This window comes from Actinia tenebrosa, unplaced genomic scaffold (genome assembly GCF_029948245.1).
Source record: "Actinia tenebrosa isolate PJP-AT-01 unplaced genomic scaffold, QUT_ActTen_1.0 PGA_scaffold0__85_contigs__length_37466705, whole genome shotgun sequence".
NCBI classification, from domain to species: domain Eukaryota; kingdom Metazoa; phylum Cnidaria; class Anthozoa; order Actiniaria; family Actiniidae; genus Actinia; species Actinia tenebrosa.
This window is the reverse complement of record NW_028292569.1, coordinates 15,919,245-15,937,302: the sequence shown is the minus strand read 5'-3', so window position 1 is coordinate 15,937,302 and position 18,058 is coordinate 15,919,245. Positions and strand designations below refer to the sequence as shown.

Here is an 18,058-nt window from a genome sequence, read left to right as displayed (position 1 = left end):
AATGGTATTTACAATTTAAATCGCTATGGATTTAATATTTATTTCAAGTCATTTAAAAAATATATTTAAATAATAATTTATTGTTATCAATATTAAATCAACATTCATTAATAATCTAATCTTCAATAATTTATTGGCATCTTTAAATATTGTTTGAATTTTAGATTTAGATTTTAAGGTCACATTTAGTATTGTAACATTTGAATGGTTTCCACCATCTACCAATCGAAAATAAATGTTTATTATCCAATCAAAATGCTTGAATTCGAAAACCATTTGCTGAGACCAATGGCTTCCACCATGCTAGAATTCAGAAGCCATTACAGTGTTAGATATTCTAGTTTACTTCTCGCTTACATTCTTTTCTCTAAACTCTGTATAAACATTATTTTCTCGACGACTCTACGCATTTGTTTATAACTTTTTAAGGTTGCTGCATTTTCCAAGGCTGAATAGTACTCTTGTCGAGAGTCCCTCGGTATTTGCCAGTTGATAGGGCAAGTTGAAGTCTTATTAACCGGATTTTTTAAAAAGTCTAAATTGTTTCTTTGGCGAAAACAGTTGATAGTCGCAGTTGTATCTTTTATGATTTGCTTCCCTTTAAGCACCCGTGAATTAGAATTTCCTCTTACGTAACCAACAATTTCCTGAATAAAGTCTGTATTTAGGAAGCCAACCCCATCTCCTAAGACACTCAAGAAAGCTTTTAGGCGTACCATTTTGTTAAAGCAATTCCGCTTTATGATATATCAGTTTCCAATACTATTAAAAACTATCTTTTTAAAAACACTGTCAAAATAAAAACTAGTAACCTTATTGACTTGCGGTGTTGTTGTGAGGCGTCCAAAAATGGTCTACCAGACCTCACACTTCTTTTCAGGATTCATTTTGTCACCTTTCTTACACTTGTAAACTTTTGAAAATTCCTCCATGTTGGACAACGTGCCAATAACTCTGCAAATGTAAAAGCAGAATTTGAGTAATACTTTCCAATTCAAAAAGTTTTTTGGAAGCCTAAAAATGAGCGAAAAATATATATAACGAACTTGGGGGTAAACCGGTTTCACTACTGGAAATTTTGCATACGTCTCGTAAGAAAACCGGCTTCCCTTCTGGAAATTTTGAATAGGTATTGAAAGAAAACCGGTTTCACTCCTGAAAATGTTGCATGGGTCTTGAAAGAAAACCGGTTTCACTTCTGAAAATGTTGCATTGGTCTTGAAAGAAAACCGGTTTTACTCCTGAAAATGTTGTATGGGTCTTGAAAGAAAACCGGTTTTACTCCTGAAAATGTTGCATGGGTCTTGAAAGAAAACCGGTTTCACTCCTGAAAATGTTGCATGGGTCTTGAAAGAAAACCGGTTTCACTCCTGAAAATGTTGCATGGGTCTTGAAAGAAAACCGGTTTCACTCCTGAAAATTTTGCATAGGTCTTGAAAGAAAACCAGTTTCCCTAAATGACTAACCTGTATTTTGAAGGAGGATGAACGTCGTCCATGACAGCCATGAACTCAGCTGCCGGCGAGGTGCGCACACACTCTTTCTGTTTATCATAAATTATACGAGTTATTATACGAATGGGGGGGGGGGGGGGGGGGATATTTATCGTATTACCACATGTAAAACTTTACCTGCGCATATCCTAAGAAAAATAGTTGTTCGTGCGGTATGTCAAGGATGGGAAGGATCTCCTCTTCGCCATGTTTCTCCAGGAAATCTCTAAAAGCCTGAAATAAATAAAAAGGAAAAATTGAATATCATCTAATGGAAGTACTATACTCTGAGTTATTCAAGGTCATAAGAAACTACTCTTTCTTGCATGCGCACGGGTGGAAACAAACTTTCCTTTGAATTACTCGTTTTGCGCAATAGCAGTTCAGCTTGCGCAAGTGTTATCTTACAAAAAATAGTTTCTAGTTGCTTGTGAAAAAGTTGTCTTGCTTGCATATTAAAGTTAGTTTTTAATGCTCACACGTTCCGTGCATGAATAAAGAAAAAGAAAACGCGCGCGCGTGCTCTGTGCAGTTATATCAAAGCACGCGGGGATTGGAAGAACACAAGAGAAACGTTAGATTTATAGACATTTTTATATTTGCAGACTTATACATTATAGTCAACGCGTTTTTTGTAAATGTGTTATTATTAGAAAATACCATTGTAAATTCGAGAAGAATTAATGAAAAATTCCACTTGTATTCGATGAAAGCAGCGAAATACTACTCGTGTTACGCACTCGTGGTATTATTAAGCGACTTTCATCAAATGCAAGTTAATTTTTTATTAATTCTTCTCAAGCGGTGGTATTTCCTATACTAATATTTCATAGAAAACAACAAGGACGCAGTTGATGTCTTACATGATATGCCAGTTTTACTCCACCACCATCTGCAATGTTCTCCCCAAGAGTTTTATATCCACTGAGCTGCAGGAAAAAAGGCATAATCTTTAGTCTTAGTGTAGGTGATCTTTCTAGTTTTCCTCCCTGCGCAAAAATCAAAACCTAATTTCCAATTCGTCCGTCCGTCCAATTCGACCATGGGAACGAAGTGTTAACCTCATAAAAACAAGGAAGATATTTTATTTTTTGCAGTCAGTCATTCATTCATTTATCGAATCACTCATTTTGTCTTTCTATGTTTACATGTTAGTCTTCCCTTTGATTGCCTTGCGCTTTCTCTATTTCACTAAAATCAATACTACGTCATCACACTACACTGTACACGATTGATATTCTTGCGGGGGAAAAACATGAGGAAACGAAGTAAAAATAATTGATGAACTTACGTGAAATTTTTGCAGCACGACAAACTTTGAAAACTGATCCACCAAACACTTGGCTCTTTTTTCAAACATCTTGATGGAAGATGGACTCCATGTTTTCACTTTACCAGGATGGCTAAAATCGATTTCCTCGCCATTTTTATCGTACTTGCGTCCTGTAAACAGAAGCAGAACATTATGCCGACAGCATAATGACATTTATGTCGAGACATTACACCGTTATTAGATCCGGTAATCCAACTATATAAACGTCTAAGTATCACTTGGTCTCTTTCCTATCGTTAAAATCTTTTTTAATTTATGTCGCGATACGGGGAGTTATTGCCGAGTCTCCCTAGCCAGAAGGTAATGTTTAAGTATATCACTACCACAACATCTACGATTACTATTCCATACACTCAACTCTCATCTAAGGCCCCGTCACCAGTCGTTACCTGTTGTATCAAATCCATGAGTAAGCTCATGGCCAAGCACATGACCTATTGCGCCATAACTTAGCGACCTAGGAAAATAGAAGAATTACAAACGCGTGGAAATGTTGTTGTATTCATCAGTCGATTAGAGACAAAAATGCATCGCAGATGTGCAGGTCATGCAAGAGGGTAGGATGGGAGGGGAAAAGCAAGGGATCGGAGGAAAGGAAGGTAGGAATGGACAGGAGGGAGACATGAAGGACAGAAGGGAGGAATTGCAAGCAAGGAAGGAAGGAAGGAAGGAAGGAAGGAAGGAGGGAGGGAGGGAGGGAGGGAGGGGGGGAGGGAAGGAGGGAGGGAGGGAGGGAAGGAAGGAGGAAGGGAAGAAGGGAAGGAAGGAGGGAGGGAGGAAGGGTAGAAGGGAGGGAGGGAGGGAAGGAAGGAAGAATGGAAGGAAGAATGGAAGGAAGGAAGGAAGCAAAGGAATGAGGGTGGGAGATCTGTGGTCCGCTATTTTCATAGTCACAATATTTTCTAACTCACCTTGGGATTTCGTCAGGATAAAAGAATGGAGGCTGTAGAATTCCAGATGGAACAACTGCAAAAAAAGAAGAAAAGATGAACAAACAAACAATCTTGTCAAAACTTTAATATTTTGCACCTATTTTAGTTCGCAAGCACATGGACAGAACAACTTATTTTATATAGACCTACCTATTTCATTCTTTGTTATCACGTAAAAAGCATTGACAAGATGAGGGACTGTGATCCACCTGAAGGGAAATTACACATGCACCTTAATTAAATAAATATAGATTTGATCAATTAATCCTTCGATCCCATTCATCCATCCATCCTGGTCTATCCGTCCATCCATCCATCTATTTCTTCCTCCACTCCTTCATTTCTCTTTCGCTTGGCTCATTCTTTAGTTCTCTCTCATTCATTCATTCCCTTTCATGTTTCCTTTCCTCTTCTTTCCCTCTGTTATTCGTTTCTTTTATTGATACATTGATTCTTTCATTCACTTGTTCTTCACTTCAATCCTTTTTATTATGAACTTACTGGTGTTTATCAGAGACTGTATCCAGCTTTTGATAGGTTTGCAAAGAAGCGAATTTGTCAGTTTCCAGGACGTTCTTGAACCAGGCTCCCTCAGTTATATTCAACTATATAAAAAACAAAAACAAAAACAAAACAAAAAAATTAAAAAAGGGAAAAAAATCCATAAATTATTAACCATAATTAATATCATGGGACCTCTTACACGTCAAACTAAGTGCGAGCAAATTCTTATTCTCATTAACATTGGCCTTTACTGATTTTCATAAGAATGATGCATTGTGGTCTGGCTTGGGTGCAAATGACAGACTCCTTCTTTGGGTACCTGACCTCGTTGGCATAATTCAACAGAAACTCCAAGTTATACGAAAGAACTGAAGCTAACAAGGAATATGATAACGGTTTGCAGTACATGCAGAAGGATTACAACAACCTTAAAGCACAATAAAAAAATATGTTTGTACCCAAGATATACCAGCACGCACCATGTCTGCTATTTTAGAAAATGCCTATAAATGTACAGTGACCCACATACTGCTTTAAAGCACGAATCTTTTGATTGGACAATGTCCTGCCAGAACTGGGACTTGTCCAGTCAAATCTTTGCCTTGCCAGACAGTTTGACCAGTAACGTTGAACCAGAAACGAGGTATGACCAAGCTAAAATTATAATTTGGTCGGTGATCATGACCAGCTATTTTTTTAGCCAAGTTTAGCGGACTTCTAGCGAAGCCATAGATAACCGACTTATTCCTCTTACCAAGGGTCGTGTCCATTATGTGCAAAGAATTTTACCTTGTCATATCTCTCGTTGAATTTCTTATTATCCCACAAGTAGTCAGGATATCCCACTTTGTACACAGCCTCGTCAGCCTAAAACATTTAAATGACAGTCAAGGGGTATATGAATAGATTTCGAGTTTTGCCACAAGGAGTTGCAGAAGTAAAATAGATTACTAAAATTAAATACCCCCTTATTTTGAGAAGGAAATGGTAACCAAACAGCACCAAACACATTTTTGTGGTTACCTTATGTCAGGTTTCTTCGCTTCGACCTTTGTTTTGCTTTAAATCATATAAGCATGTGCTCACAGAATGCGCTTCTCATGTCAATTCAAGGTAACAACTCACCCAAATAACCATTAAATGGGTTGCCAAACCTTCATCTCCGTTGTATAATGTTTTTCGAGGTCAAAACCTTTCAACTAAACTCTCGCCGGGAAGAGTAGGACCGAAGAGCTTGGCAGCTCGAAAGAGCAAGGTGTTTTGGAACACGTACGTGCCGAATTCACGCATTCTCACGGGAGTACGCAACATGCGGCTAATTATGAAACTTGCTATGACACAGGAACCCCAGCTAAAATACAGGAAGCCCAAGCAGTTTTAAAGGGCCGTGCCGAGAGCTTTCTATTATTTGTCTTTTTCATATTACTGTTTAAATATTCCCGCTCTTTCTTTCTGTCTTTATTACACTTGATTTATTTTGTTCATATTATTTGTTATTATTAATTATCAATTGAATGAAAATACTGTATAGTAGAGAACCATTCAGCAGCTGAACCATTCATTCATTATTTGAAAAATAAATTCTCGCGCCCCCATTAGTATGCCCAATTTTTTTCGGAATCCCTCGGTTTATTCCCAACATTTTGAAGGCTCTCTATGACTCATCAATTATTTCAAGAACCCCTTTTCAGGGTTACTAAAATTTCAAGGCCCCATTTTCTCACTTATTCCCCTCACCCCTTCAATGAATAAAGAACGGTCGTTAAAATAAAGAAGACATTCAATTCACTCACTGTCTTTGCGTCTGTCAGTTTGTCAGTCTGTGTGTCTGTGTGTCTTTGTGTCTTTGTGTCTGTGTGTCTCTTCTGTATGTGTGTCTGTCTGTGTATTTGTCTGTCTGTCTGTGTGTCTGTCTGTCTATTTGCTGCCTTATTTCTAATAATCTATATGGTCTCACCTTTTCTTCCACAGCAGCCACCGTATGATTGTCAACCCAGTCTACATTCTCAATATTATTCTTGAAAGCCTTTATGATTCCTTCCATCATCGACTCTACCTACAAACGACGAAATACAGAATAGAGAAGCTGAACGAATGAATAAATAGATAGATAGATAAGTGATAAGAGGATGGAATAATAAATGGACTGATAGATGAGTGCGTAGATTGCAGGGTTTCGTGAATGGGTAGGACGTTGGATGTCTAGATGAATAGATGGATGGATGGATTTGGATGGAAGAGTGGATTGACGGGATAGTTGATGAAATGAGTGAGAAGCACGATGGGAGGTTAGATAAATGAATGGATGGATGGATCGATAGATGGGTGAAAGACTGGATGAACGGGATGAGATGGGACATCACGGTGGTGTACGGAATGGATGGGGATGAAATGGGATAGATGGATTAGTGGGTGGGTTGGTGGCAGAGTAAGATGATTGATGGATGAGTGGAAGGTCGAATGAAAATAGGGATAGTATCACGTGACGAACCTTGTGTTTACTCTCTGGGCTGAACGCATTTTTAATAAACAAAGCCCCCATCAAAGGACCCAGAAGATTATTGGTATACCCAAAACACTTCTTCTCGCGAGGCTTTTCGTGTTTGACACCAAGGAGCTTCTTCTTGAGGTCAAGATGTTCATGACGAAAATCCTTGGATAGCAGAGGCACCACATCCTTAACAAGACGCCACACCATGTAGTTGGACAACACGCTGAGAAGAAGATACATCATAACAAGAAGTGACACTGAATCACGTGGTCATTTGCCGCCATATTGGATGCTACGCGAGTCAATACACGACGAATTCATTGGCGCAAATTGTTTAGTAATTCTTATTCTCTGGTGTTGGTTTTTTACTCCCAAATTAACGTTTTTTTAAATCTATTTTGGCGAGAAAATGGATCACTAACACATCATTCCTCCTACCTTTTGTCTGTCTTCCTGAGAAGTTCGAACAAATTTGGCAGATAATCGTTGGCCAGGACGATAGCATGAGTGTCTGGATTCACTGGTTTTGGCCAGAAAATAGTCCTCAAATGTTCCATCCACGGAAACTATAATACGATATAACACTAAGGTGGATATTTGACCTTGACATACAAACAAGGGGATATCTTATGTGTAGAAAATAAGCGGAATACATTATCGAAGGCAAGCAAGTTCAAAGGAGAAAGAACTCTATAAAAGCTACTTTGGGACAGAAAAAAGCCTTACACCATCACACGATGGCAGCCATGACAGGAGGCAGGAGTAATCGAACTTCCGGTCAAATCTCATTTACACGAGAATTCAGTTTCCCAGGGGAAAAAGACTATTTTTGTGCCTTCTGTCATGGCTGCCATCACGTGTTGATGCAAATCCTCTATAGGCCATTTACAATAGAGCATTTTCCCTCAGTCCCTAGAGAGTTAACTGAGAATAGAGATGGCAGACATATTGGTGTACCTAACAAAAGAAACTAATGACAAAGTTATTGTCAAAGTTACACCAATATGGCGGATGAGACATCGTGTGAAAACGCTCTATACAAATCATGGTTACACTTTTCGGCTGAGTGCGCATGCGTCATGTTTTCCATACCTCCGGGATAGCTTTAACGAGTTTTCCCACGCGAATACGAACGTACTTCTTGGCGATTTTTGGCACTGAAATCTAAAGAAAATAAGTGGAAAATTTACAGTTATATCTTTGTGATAACAATAATGGCGGAGATAAGACAATCATAGTAAAGAAGACAGAGGTAAAGGAGAGTGCGGCAACCGCTACACAACCCCGTTTCATTACTCACTGTGGCCAGCTTTGCTTCAAATTTCATAATCTCTCCAACTTTTTCTTCTGCAGTTTTCTCGTCTACCCCCGACATGCCGATTATGTCTGACATGTACTTACTGACCATGCGGATAATCTAAAACAAGACAAGTTTTTTATGACAGAGAAATTTACAATGTATGGTATGTTGAGCATTATATTATTGTTGTCATCCAATTAAAAGAGACCATTACCAGGGCCGTAGCCACAAATTTCTGATTGGTCCGGTTTTCGAGGGTTTTCAGTTTTTCTTATATTTTTTCTTATTTTTCTTATATTTTTTTCCCGAAAGTTGGTCCGGTTGAAACCGGACCAACCGTACCGGTGTCTACGGCCCTGATTACGCTTCAAAGTGCAGACTTATCGAGCCCTTTTCAATTATTTCGTATGAGGATTCCTAAGTGCAAAATCTATGAACAGGCGAGAAGCCGATTTCGATCGAGCCACTGACTCGGAAGAAAATTTTGTATTGTCCTTTACGTATTGGGTTGAGCAACGTGGCAAATTCAGTAAATTCAATCAATGTGTATATGTACATACTTTTGGACTTGTGAAGTAGACGATCTGTGGTAGGTTGAGCGTTGCTTGATCGATCTGAAACAGAAAGATGGGTTATCATCTGAATTGCATTGATAGGAAAATGGATGAAACGATGGATTGACGTATGGGTGGTACAGTATTTGGGAATATGGCGAAATGAATAAATGAATGAATGAAGAAACTGTAATTCATCATACATACCAAAATGATATAGTTAGCACGACTATGTTGCTTTGTAGGGTCGGTATGAACGTCCACAGTGAAGAACACTTCAGCAGGGTATCCTCGATGCATCTTTCCCAACGTCTTGTAAAAATCCCATGATTTCGAATCCCATTCTTTATCAAAACTCCAAGACCCAAGGCTCTTGATATATTCAACCAAGGGGTTATTGCCCGACTTGTCAATAGTTTTCAAATCCATACAAGAACGGAAAAACAATTTAATCTTTCTTAGATTTTCATTGTCAGTGTTTTGGTCGGTTTTCAACGAGTCAAGAAGAATCTTCTCGTTGTTTTCGGAAAGCTCAGAGATTCGAGAATACTGAGAGTGAAACTTCGGGATCTTGTGCTCCTTCACCCAGTTTCCACATGCATATTCGTAAAAATTATCGCAAGGGTCCACGGATTCGTTCAGAGCTTCTTTTATACTTTTGGCAACACGGTGACAATGCGGTGACTGACAGATCTTTCTGCCAGATACTTTGGACATTAAGGTTTCGACCTTTTGTTCTTGTGCGGTTGTCGGGGCTTCCTTTGGTTTTTCTGTCTCGGGCTTTTCCGTTACCGGCTTCTCAGGTTCGGGCTTTTTTGCTTCTTGTTTTTCATTTTTGGGCTTTTGCGTATCAGGCTTTTGCGTAGCAGGATTTTCCGTTCCTGCATTTTTTCCTTCTTCTTGCTTTTTATCTTCGGGCTTAGCGGTTGCAGGCTTCTCTTTTGCAACCTCTTCACTGCTCTTATTTTTTTCGTCTTTACTAACTGTCAAAGTTGTAGCAACAGTCTGTGCACTCTTACTAGCAGTTTCTTCCTGCTCTTGAGCTTGCCCACCTGTAGCAACTTGCTGTGTTTGTCCCTGTATGGGATTCTGCTCGGTTTGTTGCACAACCTTGACTGGAGGTGAATCTTCTACTTGAGCATCAACTGATTTTAACTCCGTCACACCTGTCGTTGTGATGGCTGGTTGTTGCTTAAAAGCGGTACCTGGTACTGTCCCTACAACCTTAATACTATTTTGGCTAGTCGAATCATCCATAGGAGTAACTTTCATAGTCAATACTTGCCTAGAATAAACGCAATTTAATGCACAACATATAAGATATATAAGAATCCATCTTCTTTCATTTGGAAACGATTTCATTTTGAAAAAATGTTCCTCTTTTAAGAATCAATCCAGTGACAAACTCCCTCCACGTTTCTTGTCCCAATTCTTCACAGAAGTCGACTTCCTAATTTCTCAACCAAATTTAAAATTTTGCTAGTATGATAAACAAAAAAGCAGAAATTTCGTCCTATTTTAACAGCTTTGAAAAGTCGAAGATCATTGGGATAATGAACCAACGACTTAACTGAAATATTTACCATTATACGAACATTTGATTGGCTGAGTTTGTTGGTCATGACGTCTAATAACGGGTATCGCTAGTCACCTGTAAAAAAGATCAGCTTTCACTCCAACCACCTGCACATCCAAGAGCATTCGTTTGGCCAGCGGTAATTTTGACAATGCGATACACGCTTTTTCTTTAACAACGATCCTCCGTTGGACTGACCAGCGGCAATTGAACTCGTAAAATTCGTCGACTGACTGGCCAGCGGTAATTTTGACAATGCGATGCATGCTAGGTATTTTCCTTTAACAACGATCCTCTGTTGGACTGACCAGCGGCAATTGAACTTGTAAAATTTGTCGACTGACTGACCAGCGGTGATGTGTGATAAAATAACGACTTAAGGTGGGTGCTATCTTGACGAACCTTCTAGTCAGCGGTAACTGAATGACTACTGAAAGTTTCTTGTTGGGCGGTTGTCGAATTAATTGTTGTTGTCTAAAGTTAGTATCATGAACTATAAAAGAATAATCCACAAGAATTTCGGATTACCGTAAATAATATCTTTCAATAGGACGTTTGCATGATGACGTCATTGACCTCGACTACCAGATTCCCTTGCACACTTTCTTTTGTTCAGTTAAATAGCACCAATTGTCTTACCAGTTCTCATTAGGGAATACGACTTTAAATAAGAAAGAAAATTCGCGAGGCATTATGGTAGTGGTAGTCAAATGACGCCATCATAGAAACGTTCTATTTGTTAAATTTTCTTCTTATGAGTAGTTTTCAATTTCTTTTTCAGATTTTATCCAAAAAAGCCTCGTAGGAGATTCGAACTCCCGACCCCTGGTTTACGAGACCAGTGCTCTAACCACTGAGCTAACGAGGCCTTGTTCTATCTCTATTTTTCTAAAACAATTAATCATAGTTTGGAAAATATCTCCAAGAAACGCAAACTTCTTTGCGTGGAATTTAGCCACAATGCACCGCGCGAAAAATTTTCTTCCACGTGATCCGAGGCAAAATACGAAGAGAATGGTTGAATTGGTTCATCAGTATTGTTTTCTTCTTTATCCAACTTCTTGTTTGTTTTCTTGATTCAAAGCTTGAGATTATGACTTGGGGTTAACAAACTTGGAAAAAAGGCATGATCTTCAAATAAGTACGGATCTACCTATAGAGCTTTTAAGTGACTATGTTTTTACACGTATGGAAAACCTCTTGCGGGTCCAAAACAAAGAGTAGTTCTATAAACAGTTTTCTTATTTTTTCTTCATGACAGGATTTTTTGTCCAAGTATAATTGTTTCTGAGATGGAGGCTAAATCATTGAGGACATTTTTCACTTTATTTTAGCACTTTTTGTGAGCAGTTGGACCAGGAAATACGTTAATATATTAGTATATTAAGCCCCTTGTGCGAAAAGTAAACGATAAAAAGCATAGATATGATGAATAAATGATCGGTAATGTTTAGTATCAATGAAACGAATTTCTGTGAATTTACGTTCGCTGCATTAACGATTGACCGTTTCACAATTCAATCAGATAGCAAATTATAAAGAACTTGAAACATTCAAAGAACATTTTTCATACTTCAATTTAAAGATAAATTATGCGAAATTATTTGCAGTACTTGGTGTTTTTTTTTTGTTCTTTGCTTTCATTGTCAGCGTTTCTTTCACGTTGGTTGTGTTACCATGGTCATCAGCTGTGACGTATTTGAACTGGGTTGGAATTGAGTATTGAGTTGTGTTGCGCGGGGAAATCTAAATTAATTGCAAATCCATGCCACGGCTTTGGTTTATCTAAGGGAGGACGAGAAACATTCGCACAAAATGCCAGGAAAAATGATCAGCTCTCTTTGTGTATTGGTTATCAATGTAGTATCAGTGTTTGGGTTTTTTATTCTTTACTTTCACTTCACGGTTCAAACCTCTCTTTTTATCGCGGAGAAATTTGCCTCACGACAAGCGACAGGATTAATGAGGCATTATCAAAACAAGCCAACTCAACAAGAAAGGAAAATCGGAAAATTCGCAGTACACGAGTGGAACAACCTATGTAAAGGCACACTCCAACACTTGTTTAAGTCTACAGTGTTCCCAAAGCATCCGGACACTATTTCCGTCGTTAGCAAATCTTTTATCAGTTCTAGAAATCAGAATTCTGGGAGACGTTTGAGTGGGTATTTGCATGTACCGGAGACAGGGATTTACAAGTTTCTTCTCAAATCTAGTGGAGGTTCAGAGCTCTGGCTTTCGGAAAGCGAGAATCGTAAAGACTTGGAACTTGCCGCAAGAGTTCACCCAGAAAATATCGAGCTAGACAATGTCGAGCAAAAATTTCAGTATTCGACAGAAATATTCTTGAGCGAGGATATAAGCCATCCTGTTGAAATTTTTCATTTTGGCGATTTTTTAGAAGTTCGCTGGATTCAACCTGGAGAACATGAATTTGAAGTGATACGAGAGAAGCATATATCACACGACACTAGGAGCACAGGACATGAAGATCTAGCCGCTTGGTTCTTCAAGAATAAGGACAAGCAGATGGATGAGAACACTGTCTTGAAATTTTCATTGATATCTTTTATAAGTCCAGCATGGGTAAGGAATAAAGTTATGCCAGTGTGTTCTTATGGTTTAAAGGATGTTGAATCGGGGGAAAGAGCATCGAATTTTGCGGTTTTGAAGACAAATATAGAAGTATTGTTTAGTGATCCTGATGGACATGAATTGGAAACATGGAAGGAGAAAGCTGAAGTAAGACAATTGGTCGAATTTTATTTGAAGGGATTAGAAAAGGCATATCCGAAGTAGGTAACTATGAAAAATGATAAAGGCTTTGAATATTATGAATGCTAAATGATATGTAAATGTAAAAAGTACCATTATTCTTAAATATCTTTGAATACTATTGATTATGATTATCATCATTGGAATCATGGATTGCTAATCGTTATCTAATATTTCTCAATCAATCAATGAACATCAACTCAGTTAAAATTACCATTCATGATTACTGATACTTGAATTGCATCAAACAACATCAACGTCATCATCAAACATTGCCATCTTCAATGGACATCATCATCATCATCATCACCGCCATCACGGCATTCCTAATCATCATCATTACTTATCTTCATCTCCACTATCAGTATTATTCATCAATCACTATTATGATTACTATGATGATGATTAACATCATCATCAACAATATCATAATCGTCATCACCATCATTATCAGCATCAACACAAAACAGCAATAACATTTCTATAATTATAAGTATACAAAATCAAAAAAAGTAAATGAAAAATAGATAAAGGTTTCAAAGGTTTTAAAATACGTTTTGCATAATGCATGAAACAAGCTTATGATGTTGTTCTTTTATGTCAAACTTAGGAGATTCAAAACAAAGCGAGTTTACAAAGTAGAGAAACTTTCCCTCTCGAAAAACCAAGAACCACTTTACCTGTTGGAGATTGAACTAGAAGTAGATGGCCTGGATTATCCTGAACGAGCTGTAGAATACATCCACAAACCCAATGCTTCTCATTTCTGTTATCCAGAAGGCTTCAATTGGAACAAGGAAGCCTTTATAAATGTGATCGTAGTAGTCAAACACGAAACAAAATGGTTCAAATTATTCATCGATAGACTTGAAAAAGCCTTCGAGGACGCTTTAGAAGTGGATTTGCACCTTATCGTAGTGGATTTTGAGGAAACAGGACTTAATATTGAAAGTAATTTAAACAAAACAACACTAAAACACAGATTCACAGTTATCAAGATGGACGGACCTTACTCAAAGTCACGTGGCTTTAATAGGGCAGCCTTATTGGTTAAGGGGAAACATCCAATCATATTAGCATGCGATGTTCACGTGGACATTCCCGACACCCTCTTCGAAGATACGAGAAAGGTGCGAACAATATACGATTTTGAAAATAGTATTTTAAAAACTTTCTTTAAAACTTCTTATTGTTTTTATTTTTTCATGTATTTTTGAACTGTTTTTGAAATTGTTTAGACATGACTAAAACGAATGCAGGTTCAAACTTAAATTACTCCAAGACTGAATGATTTCGAGAGCATTCAAAAGTAGTTTATTCTGTATTGTTGTTTTTAATTTTTTGGCAGCACTGTATCGAGGGACGCATTGCTTTCGCTCCTGTCGTCTTTCAGCTTGACTGCAGTTCACATCCGGGGATCCAAAACCCAAGTGGATCGTGGTGCTTCCATGGTTACGATGTGATTGGCATTTACAAGAAGGATTGGACCAGGATTTCAGGTAATATCCAGTATATATATTCCATAATTATTCCACGTATGTGAATGGATAGAGTTTTATTTGAGTTAAAGAGGTACAATTGCCTTGACACTCAAATGGCTTTTGCTCTGAACCAATAGGAACCACGGTACCACATTTCTAACTCTTGTTAACGCTTTTTTTAAGGAATGGATGAAACTCTGTTTGAACAGAAAGCGGACTGGGACCTAGTTCATAGAATTAGGAACTCAGGGCTATATGTAACACGAGTCAAGTACCCAGGCCTCTACCGTTACTACATGCCAGCACGGACAAAAACCGTTGAGAAGCTAAATAAGGAGCTGGGATATCTACAGAAGGATGTCTGATCCAGGAGATCCAGATTATGGGATATTTTCCTGATAGCCGGGAGCTCTTTAAGGCACATGCGCACGATGAAGATGCTGGACTTCTATTTAGCAGAACCATTGTCGTAACAGTTTTGTTTAACGATTTTAACGAATTCTCTTCGATCAAGATATAGACTGTTTTATTCTATGTTCAAACGCAGCAAGCAGCGCCATGATCGTAAACCCCGTAATGAGTCCAGCATTTTGAAGAATTATAACAGTTTTCTTATTATTTATACTTGTTGAAGCAGAATGTAGAAGCTCTGGAACCTGGAGATTAACAGACCGTTATGATTTTATGCAATACAATCGAGATAAATAAGAATGCACTGTTTTAATTTCAAATACTACATACCAAATCGAAATATGGCGACCGATTTGAATTGAACTATTGTTCTGGACTGACTAGCGACTGACTAGCCTCGTGTTCAAGTGCAAACATAAAGGCGTTTTCACATTAATGAGGGGCTAGTCAGTCGCTAGTCAGTGAAGAACAATACAGCTATTCAAATTGGTCGCCATATTTCGATTCGGTGTTTAGGGACAAAATAGGACGTTACGAAAACCACAGCCCTTTTACTCCCTAGAGGTTTAAAGCTGAGAAATTTTTTACGCTTACCATTTCTGCAAATGCTATAAATAAGAACATTCCAGCAGTAACCGCGAATATCCAATCAGTAAGACTGAGTGTCGTACCCAGTAGCGCTCCGACTATCAGACCCGCGTACATGGGACTGAGCGATAAGGCCTGGAAGCACAGTCCTCTTTTCATTGTGAGGCCGCTTGATACCAAAATTGCAAAATCACCTGGGAATGACAAGAAAAACGAATTTTAAAAGGTCCTCTAAAAGTGCGGGACACGGCACGGTACAATTCGTAAGGTACTGACCTATTACATGAGGGACCTCGTGAAAAAGAACGGCTAGTGACGTACTAAGTCCATCTGAAGCAGATTTGGAGAAAGCACCACCGATAGCCATTCCATCGTTGAGCGAGTGTATGACGTCACCTAGCAATATCATTACCACCAGAGTATTCATTTTACTACTGCTATTGTTGCTACTTTTTAAATGATCATCATTGAGGTATCCTGGGCCACCAGGAGTAGGACTAACTGGAGATTGGCTGTCTGAACTAATGAGAGTTGGAGTATTGATGTGTGAATGTGAATGTCCTGACTGAAAAATGACGAGAAAAAACGGTAAATAATTAGATGAGTAATAAACAAAACAAAGCAAGGCAAGGCAAGGCAAGGCAAGGCAAGACAAAAAGCATGGCAATTTCTTAAAAATTATTTCTTTATCGTTAGCACTTTCACGAAGTCAACTTCATATAGAGCGTTTTCACTCACGTGAGAAGGAAGCCAAGCAATAGAAACTTAATTCTGCACAGTTTTTTTTCGCATAAAGATAGAATTCAGTTCCCGTGGAGGTTATAAAATGTATTGTTTTGGAACACCAACATGGCCGATGTGACGTCACGTGAAAACGCTCTACAGTATCAGTAAAAACAAGAAACACACCTTTGACGATGGGGCTATTGTTAACGATGTGATTATAACAAAATCACTGCCATGTACCAAATAGTGCCACACTTACCTCAATAGAATGAGTAATCAAATGGAATAGATAAAACACGTAGATACTACAAACAATGACTATGGATCGCCAGAGCACCTGAGAATCGGCATGAGGATCCACCTTGATGCCTAAATACCGAACTGAAATACGAGGGTTGATAGCCTATGGACCATACATAATAAGGGTTAGTCTTGCTTGAAAACATACCCGCGGAAGTTTAAGGTTACCCTCCTTTGTAGGCAACTCCTTGGGCTTCCTTTGGCCTAGGCCGTGTAGACCATGACCTTCTTTCCCGACACAGGAAGTTTAAACTCCAATATCATAGGAAGTCCAAAAAGTCAGTGACGAGATGCCTGTGGAGGAGTTTAATTTTTAAATTTTTAAAAGACCTTTGTTACTGAATTAGTCACGCAACTCGCGTGACTTTCAAAGTCTTTGCTAATGTTTAAACGCAACATGTTGGGCTTGTTAAAAAAAGATGTTGCGCATTATTTAGATGATGATTTTAACAGCCTATGAACGATACACAAGGGTTGATCTGGTTTAAAAGAAAGCAGTGCAACATCGTTGTCCCGCAATATATATTATATCACGCAACTCTAACGTGACTTTTGAAGCCCCATCAAGCGAAGTATTTCAATTCCACGCATGTTGGATCAGTTCCGCACTCTAGTTCAGCACGAGTTGAAGAGCAGTGGCTGAAGTAGCATTTCTAATAATCAAAGTCCAGACATCCTTAAAGTTTTAAGTAACACTAAGTAGTTCCATCAGTTCAGTACGCGGATGATATCCTACGATACCCAGATAGTGCGCACTTCACGCTCCCTCTTTTCTTCAGTGTCAAGTGCCTTGAAGGCGCCACGATAAGGTCAATTCAAGTCATTATATGAATAGGTACCATAGAAAGTCATATATTACTTACATGAGGTATAAGATGGAATATGGCATCTCCAGCAAGACACCCAGCACCAAGTGCCACAAGAAAAGCTATGATTAAATGTCGTATATTCCGCTGAAGTATGGGACAAATGAGAACCGCAAATACCAGAGCAGTCCCTAGGATAACCGATACGGACAGTGAAGCGTATGAAAGAGCTGGGGGGAAGAACAATAATGATATTTAAAAAAATAGAATGACAGCTTCTTTGATTATTTGACAACAACAATATTAAATAATTGCTAATAAAACGATTGTCAGTATTTTGTACGTTACCTTTTAAGTGAGACGTGCGTGGTAGTAGATTCGGCAAAGACGAATGAACACTACAGTTACTCATCTATATATACATATATTCCGAAAACAAAAATAAATGGCTGTTCTGCAGTTTTTTGGTGTTTCTCTAAACTTCAAAGTACCCTGATATAGTGGATTAGTGTTAAGAAAATCTTTCTCTTTCTTCTTCACAAATATTTATGACTGGTTCGTTTTAAAGATCCATAAACGTGTACGACAGAACTACCTGTAGTAACAGCGCACTGGATAGCAGGTATTTCAGGTTTTCTTATGAATTCAGGAATCTTAGCAGGTCATGAGTGGCTTGAAGAATAGTTGTCTAATAGCTTTCTCTGTTCAGGCAGCACAATTAAAATCAAATTGATAAAATGAAAAAGAAAAAAAGGATAAAATTTCCATGTCATCCTTAAGATATTGGA

At 38.4% G+C, this 18,058-nt stretch overlaps 3 protein-coding genes and 1 non-coding gene across 4 annotated transcripts; 1 reads left to right on the top strand and 3 right to left on the bottom strand.

Annotated features, from left to right (window-relative positions):
- Positions 1 to 2: 2 nt before the first annotated feature.
- Positions 3 to 10,170, bottom strand: LOC116305194 (endothelin-converting enzyme homolog). The gene is made up of 17 exons (XM_031715048.2): positions 8,815 to 10,170; positions 8,614 to 8,667; positions 8,054 to 8,170; positions 7,846 to 7,917; positions 7,192 to 7,319; positions 6,754 to 6,976; positions 6,220 to 6,318; positions 5,052 to 5,129; positions 4,260 to 4,363; positions 3,909 to 3,967; positions 3,738 to 3,792; positions 3,216 to 3,283; positions 2,785 to 2,936; positions 2,357 to 2,422; positions 1,632 to 1,727; positions 1,467 to 1,543; positions 3 to 954 (listed from the first exon to the last, which is right to left on the bottom strand). Exons 1-17 carry the CDS (start codon positions 9,967 to 9,969, stop codon positions 855 to 857), a joined length of 2,703 nt encoding a protein of 900 aa, XP_031570908.2. The 5' UTR covers positions 9,970 to 10,170; the 3' UTR covers positions 3 to 854.
- An 808-nt stretch (positions 10,171 to 10,978) lies between these two features.
- Positions 10,979 to 11,051, bottom strand: Trnat-cgu (transfer RNA threonine (anticodon CGU)). The gene has a single exon. It is a non-coding gene; the product is annotated as a tRNA-Thr (tRNA).
- A 909-nt stretch (positions 11,052 to 11,960) lies between these two features.
- LOC116305195 (uncharacterized) lies at positions 11,961 to 14,804 on the top strand. The gene is made up of 4 exons (XM_031715049.2): positions 11,961 to 12,978; positions 13,569 to 14,088; positions 14,307 to 14,457; positions 14,623 to 14,804. Exons 1-4 carry the CDS (start codon positions 11,999 to 12,001, stop codon positions 14,802 to 14,804), a joined length of 1,833 nt encoding a protein of 610 aa, XP_031570909.2. The 5' UTR covers positions 11,961 to 11,998.
- LOC116305196 (zinc transporter ZIP12) lies at positions 14,499 to 17,828 on the bottom strand. Its single transcript, XM_031715050.2, has 6 exons — positions 17,619 to 17,828; positions 17,328 to 17,500; positions 16,424 to 16,567; positions 15,715 to 16,003; positions 15,445 to 15,632; positions 14,499 to 15,095 (listed from the first exon to the last, which is right to left on the bottom strand). Exons 1-6 carry the CDS (start codon positions 17,680 to 17,682, stop codon positions 14,949 to 14,951), a joined length of 1,005 nt encoding a protein of 334 aa, XP_031570910.2. The 5' UTR covers positions 17,683 to 17,828; the 3' UTR covers positions 14,499 to 14,948.
- Positions 17,829 to 18,058: the final 230 nt, after the last annotated feature.

Bases quoted from the DNA above. Each gene is read 5' to 3' on its own strand.
- LOC116305196 (XM_031715050.2), bottom strand. From the start codon at position 17,682: ATGAGTAACTGTAGTGTTCATTCGTCTTTGCCGAATCTACTACCACGC. The intron at 16,004-16,423 runs GTAAGTGTGGCA...GTCATTTTTCAG, and splicing joins TGATTACTCATTCTATTGAG to TCAGGACATTCACATTCACA. The intron at 15,633-15,714 runs GTCAGTACCTTA...TGTCATTCCCAG, and splicing joins CGAGGTCCCTCATGTAATAG to GTGATTTTGCAATTTTGGTA.
- LOC116305195 (XM_031715049.2), top strand. From the start codon at position 11,999: ATGCCAGGAAAAATGATCAGCTCTCTTTGTGTATTGGTTATCAATGTA. The intron at 12,979-13,568 runs GTAGGTAACTAT...TGTCAAACTTAG, and splicing joins TTAGAAAAGGCATATCCGAA to GAGATTCAAAACAAAGCGAG. The intron at 14,089-14,306 runs GTGCGAACAATA...ATTTTTTGGCAG, and splicing joins TCTTCGAAGATACGAGAAAG to CACTGTATCGAGGGACGCAT.
- LOC116305194 (XM_031715048.2), bottom strand. From the start codon at position 9,969: ATGAAATCGTTTCCAAATGAAAGAAGATGGATTCTTATATATCTTATA. The intron at 6,977-7,191 runs GTAGGAGGAATG...TCTTCTTCTCAG, and splicing joins CTCAGGAAGACAGACAAAAG to CGTGTTGTCCAACTACATGG. The intron at 5,130-6,219 runs GTGAGACCATAT...TAAATGTTTTAG, and splicing joins TGGCTGCTGTGGAAGAAAAG to GCTGACGAGGCTGTGTACAA.